The following is a 7324-nucleotide window of genomic DNA, read 5'->3' as shown; positions in this document are numbered from 1 at the left end:
GTAGTGCCAACGGCACGTGGTGTTCCCAAGCGGTCACCCATCTAAGTACTAACCACGCTCGACGATGCTTAACTTCGGTGATCGGACAAATTCAAATTCAAATTCAAAAGCTTTTTATTGCGATGTTTGCGTACATTGGTATTTACATAGGTTTACATAGTGGAACGCCAGCACATTGTGCTCTTTTTCCATAGTTTATAGACATTATACAACCCTTCATATATACATTTGCATTTATTTAATAATTGTTTTTAGGAGGAAAAGTTTAAAAAACCTCCGTAATGTTCTGGAGCCTGGGGGCTCAATGTTTTTTCTGATGATCATACACGTTGAAATATATTTACAGAGAAATTATTATTGATATTTACATACACATGGTTACACATTTTTACTGAACAGTTTGGGAGTAGGTTTGGTTATGCTTGCGGCTTATATATCTTTGGCTCCAGGGAGTAAGAGTATAAGTCAAAATATTGAATTTTTTTTTTTCGGATATTAGTATTTTTTAAGTAGCCGACTATGTGTGTCTAAGAGTATAAGTCTCTACTGTACTTTGTTTCCAGTGTAATAACGATTTGAACCTAACAGTCCAAGAGAAATAAAGTTCATTATGTTGGGTGTAAGAGTACAAGTCAACTTATACTGTTACACCCAAGTCAAAATTATGTTGGGTGTAAGAGTACAAGTCAACTTATACTGTTACACCCAAGTCAAAATTATGTTGGTACTGTTGCTTGTTTACTGACTTATACTATTGGGAACAACTTCTCCCAGCTGTTGGTTGTGGTTAGAATTTAACTTATAAAGTTATAACAATAGTAGAAGATTCTGCGTTATTTTTCACTATTCCTCTGATTTTTACATTATAATGTATAGTGTGTAGGAGAAATAATGTATAGCAGAGGAAAAAAACTTGTTGAACTTGTAAAAACGAAAATAGCTAAAGAGAATACCTCCAGTTTAAATGCAGGTAAGTGCTAATTAAATTTAGTGTGGTACTCCATTTATGTCTGTAACTGCAGTAAAATCTTTTGCATTATTACTTTTGTCTTTTATTTTATTTCAGATGTGATTGAAAATGTGAAAGACATACCTGTTGTAACAAACGACCGAATTGAGGTTAGGGACGATATAGATGAGAAAGGAACTGTGAATATCGCGGAATACTGGTCAGGTAAGGACAAAAGTTATGTTGCTTTTATAGTGCAGTTATTCTCATGTTATGATAGTGCCCATATTTTATTTGTTTATTTATTGCAGAAAGAAAAACAAACGAGGACGATCATGTCTTTGTTCAAGATACTAGGAACACAATTTCGAATGGTATGGATGAAGAAATTTCTAATGTGACTGAAGAACAACTCGTTAATGTTGATGGCACACAGCTACCAAACACCTCATCATACAATTGGGAACTTGATGAAGTTTTATTTGAAGTTGTTGTTGAGGACACAGGCCTTGCAAGTAAGTTACATAGTATGAGTTGGCATGTAAGCGTAGATGTAAAACTATTATTATATTGTAGTCTTTGGCTTTATTGTGTGGTTATACTTACGTCATTATTTTTATGTGTAGGTAATAATGAAGATGGAAGTTTGACAGTGCTCCAACCAATGGTTATTGAAGACATTGCAGATGCAAATAACAGAAATAAAGAAAATGAACCACATTATGAACAGAGTGAATTTTCCTATGATGTTGTTGATGAGGACAGAGGCCTTGAAAATACGCGGAACACATGGGCAGGTAAGAGAGTTGATACAAAACTAATCATTCTTTTAAAAGTCATTGGCATTATTGTGTGCTTGTAGCTAAAATAATTGTTTTACTTATAGGTAATAATGGAGATGGAAGTTTGACAGTGCTCCATCCAATGGTTACTGAAGACATTGCAGAAGTAAATATTGATAATGGAGAAATTGATCCAGATTATGAACCGATAGAAGAGAAAAGCTCAAGTGAAGATGATGTTTCCGTTAATGTTCCTCGCCAGAGGAAGGCTGGTCTCGGAGAAAAAGAAGACAATACACAAACAATTGAAGCTGAAGTGAAAAAATGTAGGTTTTCAAGAGCAAGAAAAAGAGAAAAGTGTGTAAACCGTAACAGAGGGGTGTCATACACAACTTTAAGCGGTAAAGTTGTCAAAGCTAGAGTAATGAAACCTCTTAGAGACTGTCGAGCAGAATGTAGAAAGAGACTTCCTGAAGACATAAGAGAAAGTATTTTTAAAGAATATTGGTCTCTTGGTAGTAGAGACAGGAGAGTAGCATATGTTGCCAGCCTTGTTGATACTATGGAAACCAAAACATCAAGAAAAAGAGCTTACAATCCTGATAAAGAGAAATTTAGAATGGTTACACATACGTTTCATTTTAAGATAAATGGGAAAAGAGAAAAAGTTTGTAGGGGATGTTTTATGAACACATTAGATGAGACACAAATGTTTGTAACTCTTGCAATCACCAACAGAAGTACCTCTACATCTGGTATCACACAGCAGGACAACAGGGGAAAAACATCACCTGGTAATGCAATTTCTGATGAACGACTGGATGAGGTTAAAAGGCATATACAATCATTCCCTTCTTACGAATCTCATTACACGCGAAGAACAAACAACAAGAAGTATCTTCCTTCTTTTCTGGATTTGAATACTATGTTCTCATTTTACAAAGAATCAACTTCTAATCCTGTGGGGCGTACTGTATATACTAGGGAGTTTAAGTCCTTGGGACTAGCCTTTAAAGCACCAAAAGTAGACACTTGTCATAGGTGTGACACATTACAAATGAAAGTGAAGCTAGCGAGTGGTGCAGAAGAAGAAGATATAAAACAGGAAATATCTGTGCATCATGCAGAAGCTGATAAAGCATACCTACAGAAAGATCTCGACAAGAAAACTGCTAAAGATGATCCTAGCAAAAGGTGTTTTACGTTCGACTTACAACAATGTTTGCCCACACCTTTTGTTCAGTCGTCTGTGTCTTTTTACAAAAGACAGCTCTGGACGTATAATTTAACTATGCACGAAACTAGTAAACCATCTGTTCGTTGTTATATGTGGCATGAAGGCGAAGGTGCTCGTGGAGCAAATCAAGTTGCCACATGTGTATTGAGAGAGCTTTCTGAGTTACCTGAAGATGTAACGCACATTATTTTATATTCAGATACATGTGGCGGCCAGAACCGTAACTCGCATGTAGCAGCAATGTTTCTGTATTTGATGCAACAGAAATGTAATCTTCAGTTGGTGGACCATAAATTTATGGTGAGTGGGCATAGTCATATGGAATGTGACACAGACCATGCACTTATAGAAAAGCAGAAGAAAAAACTGCGCTTCACTGTGTCACACCCCCATGACTGGTACCAGCTTGTCAGAACTGTTGGAAGGAAAAACAAATTTGAAGTTGTAGAACTTAATCATCAGGACTTCCTCAATTTTGCTGAGCTGTACAAAACTAGTCTCTTTCTTAGAAAGAAGGATAGTTCAGGAGAACCCTTCAAGTGGACTGAGATGAGATGGCTCAGATACACTCAAGAACGACGAGTGATTCAATTTAAGAACACACTTGATGAAGACGCACCTTTCAGAGAAATTTGTTTAAAACGACGGAACCGCAGTCCAGATGAGCTGTTACATCCAAAGAAATGTTATAACTCCACACTTGCCATTTCCAAAGAGAAAAAGAAGGATCTCTTGGAGCTGTTGCCATTGATAGACACAGTTTTTCACAGCTTTTATTTAAACTTGAAAACTACTGTGGATGCAAGAGATGTACTTCCTGATATAGAGGAATTCAATGAATGAATATTTTTGCACTTTCCGGAGCTTTACCTTCCAAAGGTTTTTGTAATAAGTATACGAATGTTGTCAATTAATCATTTTCTTAGCAAAAAGTGTCATCTAATTTAAGAAAACCTGCAATATTCTCACCAGTACAAGTCATGTAATTAATGGTCTTAAGAGTACATGTCTTTAAACCTGCAGTGTTCTCACCAGTATAAGTCATGTAAATGATGGGCCCTAACAGTACATGTCATTTATTTAATCTTTAGCAATAAAGAAAGAAATATTGTTGTTGTAAAATGCTAATAAATCATTTACTAAGCATATGTAGCCATTTGGTTTATTTAAAATAATGGAAATTTGATATTGTCACTAATTTAAAATCTTTAAACCTCTCTCCTGAAAAATAGAAGTTTTTGACTTATACTATTACTCCCTGGAGCAATAGATATTACACTATTGTACACTATATTACATAAGTTGCACTTTTGTATCTATGTCGCTTTGGTTGGCGTTCATTTGCGGTCTCGGTGCACGGCACTTTGGTGGATGTCCGTAGCACTGTACACTTTTGTGGCTGTTTGGAGGATTTTCTTCTTCTGCCCAGTCAGGGTGGCCTGCCTGGGTGGTAGTCTGTAATTAGTTTGTGTGGGTGTGGTCGTGTGATGTTGTGTTGTCCAATGTTCTGTATGAGTGTAGACGGGTGTTGTGATGCTTTCGTGAAAAATTTGTCTGTGTATTTAATGACTAGTTGGCGTGGTGATAGTGTGCCTGCAAGGTCGTGTAATTGTGTGTTAGTTACATGTCTGTATTTCCCGAGTGTTGCTCTGAGTAGCTTATTGAAACATGTTTTTATTTGGTGGAATCGGATGTCGGGGACATGGGCAAATATTACAGAGGAATACAGTAAAATAGGGACAATGTACGCCTTGAAGAGGCGCACTCTGTCCTGGTCAGGCAAGGGGCTGTGGGGGCGGAGGAGGGAGGAGATCGAGTTAAAAGCGCGATAGGCCCGGGCAGTGGCAGACGAAAAGTGCGGGGAGAAGCGCAGTGTGCGATCCAGTGTAACACCGAGGTATTTCACTGAATCGCTCCACTTTATCACTGCGCCCCCCACAAACAGTGTGGGTGGCAGGCGGGGGCGTCGCCTGGTGAAGAAAATGGCTTCGGTTTTGGCGGGGTTAGGGAGAATGCCCCAGGACATAAAGTAATGATTAACTATGTTGATGGCCGCGGTCAGCCTTGCTTTAATAAGGACGGGGTCATGGTGTCTAACCATCAGCGCGGTGTCATCCGCGTACATGACAATCGTGCATTCGGGGGGCTTGGGAATGTCATGAGTATATAGGGAAAATAATAGGGGAGAGAGCGTGGACCCTTGAGGGACTCCTGCAGTGATCTCTCTAGAGGATGAAGTGGACCCTTCCACCCGTACGCAGAACGTGCGGGCTTCCAGGAAAGAGTGAAGGATGCAGCGAAGAGCAGGGTTTAGTCCCAGGAAGGCCAGCTTGAGGATTAGGGCGTGATGGTGGACAGTATCGAATGCACGACTCAGGTCTAGCAACACCATGCCGGTATGGGTCCTTTGTGTGAAACTGAGGGTGATTTGGTCGGTGACGTGAGCTAATGCGTGTTGTGTTGATAGGTGACGTCGGAAGCCAAACTGGAATTCAGGCAGCGGTTGTAGCCGGGCTACTTCCGCTTCCAGCCTGGCCAGAACTATGCGCTCCGCTACCTTTGATATCACTGAGAGCAGGGCGATGGGACGGTACGATGCCGGCCGATTGGAGGCACCTTTTCCCTTGAATATGGGTACTACCGTGGCCTCACGCCATGGACGTGGGAAGTGACCTGAAATGAGAATGCTGTTGATTATGTTGGTGAGGTAGATGAGTGCTTTGCGTGAGATGGATTTGAGGAGGCGTGGGGTGACTTCATCCGGGCCTGGAGCGGCGTTATGGCGCACGCGGTCTATCTCCTTCCTCACTTGCCTGGGCGTAGCTGTCTTGAGGGAGCCTGGCATTGGAGGTGGAGGGGGTTGATAGTGTGTGGGGAGCTTGGAGATGTGAGGTGGTATGGGTGCTGGTGCGAATGAGTTCACAAAGTGGTTTGCCATGCACTCCGCCCTGTCAGTCGCCGACTCCGCCATGCCACCGTCCACCTCTAGGGGCGGGATCGATGACCTGGCGGCGCGGAGACTGCGCGCGAAGCGCCAGACCGAACCATTTGCGAGTGACAGCGCGTCGAGCTTTTTGACTTCGCCCGCCGACCTCCATTCAGCAACGGCCACTCTGCACTGTCGGAACAGAGCATTGTAGTCGTCCCTGTCTGGCTGCAGGCGGGTACGCTGCCATCGGCTCCGAGCCCTGTTGCGGTGCGAGATGAGTGTCTTGATGTGAGCTGGGAGTGGTATTCCGAGTGGGTGCGGTTTTACTTTGGGGATATGGAGGGCAGCTGAGGTGATAATGGTGTCAGCAAAGTGAAGAACATGTTGGTCAAGTTCCTCCTTTGTGCGGGCTTTACGTTGCAGATCTAGCTGCTGGTCCATAGCTGTTCGATACATTTTCCAGTCAGCTTGTTTGAAATCGTAGATGGTGTTTGTGGAAGCAGGGGTGACTGTGGTGTCAATTGTCCCTATGACAGGGTAGTGGTCTGATGTCAGGTCGGTGCAGACTTTGAGGGGATTGACTCTGGGTAGGCATGTGCCTATCACCAGGTCCAGTACACTGGGGCTGCCAGTATGGGAGTGTGGGTGGTACGTGAACGTGTCAGGGACATGTAGTACTAAGGTGGTTTCCTTCAGGTATTTGCGGAGGGCGATACCTTTATAATTGTTGTGGAGACAGCCCCAGGAGTTGTGCCTGGCATTGAAGTCACCCGCCAGTATGATGCGTGAGTCGAGCCGGCGAAGGCTTGTGAGGTCCTCGGCCGGGAATGGAGTGGTTGGTGGGATGTAAGTGGCCACGGCAGTAAAAGGCGTGGGGTTCGTATGCAGCCGAACTGCCACCGCTTCCATGTGCTGCAATTGAGGTGTTTGGCGCCTATGGTGCGACAAAGCTTGGCGCACAAGAAGAGCCACGCCCCCCTGTTTGCCACCCAACCGGTCGGCCCGATGCGTCACATAACCCGGCACCATGAACGGAACGCCAGCCCTGAGCCAGGTTTCCGCCAAGAACACCAGGTCTGGTTTGTGGAGTGAAATAAAATGATTGAACTCGGCTGCCTTGTTGGCGATGCTGTTGCTATTCCAGATAATGATTTTAAGGGAGGGCATTAGCAATTGTACTAAGGACGGAGAAAATCACTGTGCACTTCTCGTCTTGGTTCTGCGATGATTTAAATTTCCGGATGGCATCTAGTAAAAAGGGAACCCATTTTAGTAAGTTGAGGTCTTTAATTAACTTAATCAGTTCGGCAAATTCGTTTAGGACATTGGGTTCAGCATTAGCTTGTTGATTTTTAGGGGGTGGATGATTGTAACTGGCATGACGAGGCATTGAGTTAGGAGGAACGCGGGTGACGCGAGCTGGGAGT

General features: G+C 42.8%; 1 protein-coding gene across 1 annotated transcript; it reads left to right on the top strand.

The window, feature by feature from the left end:
* The first annotated feature begins 439 nt into the window (after positions 1-439).
* On the top strand, positions 440-3934 carry LOC134535747 (uncharacterized). The gene is made up of 2 exons (XM_063374979.1): positions 440-1174; positions 1261-3934. Exon 2 carries the CDS (start codon positions 1874-1876, stop codon positions 3809-3811), a length of 1938 nt encoding a protein of 645 aa, XP_063231049.1. The 5' UTR covers positions 440-1174; positions 1261-1873; the 3' UTR covers positions 3812-3934.
* The last annotated feature ends 3390 nt before the right edge of the window (positions 3935-7324 follow it).

This window comes from Bacillus rossius, chromosome 10 (assembly GCF_032445375.1).
Source record: "Bacillus rossius redtenbacheri isolate Brsri chromosome 10, Brsri_v3, whole genome shotgun sequence".
NCBI lineage: Eukaryota > Metazoa > Arthropoda > Insecta > Phasmatodea > Bacillidae > Bacillus > Bacillus rossius.
The sequence above is the reverse complement of the archived record's forward strand: the minus strand, read 5'-3'. Positions and strand labels throughout refer to the sequence as shown.

Excerpts from the sequence above, each read along its gene's own strand:
- LOC134535747 (XM_063374979.1), top strand. The coding sequence starts at position 1,874 with ATGGTTACTGAAGACATTGCAGAAGTAAATATTGATAATGGAGAAATT.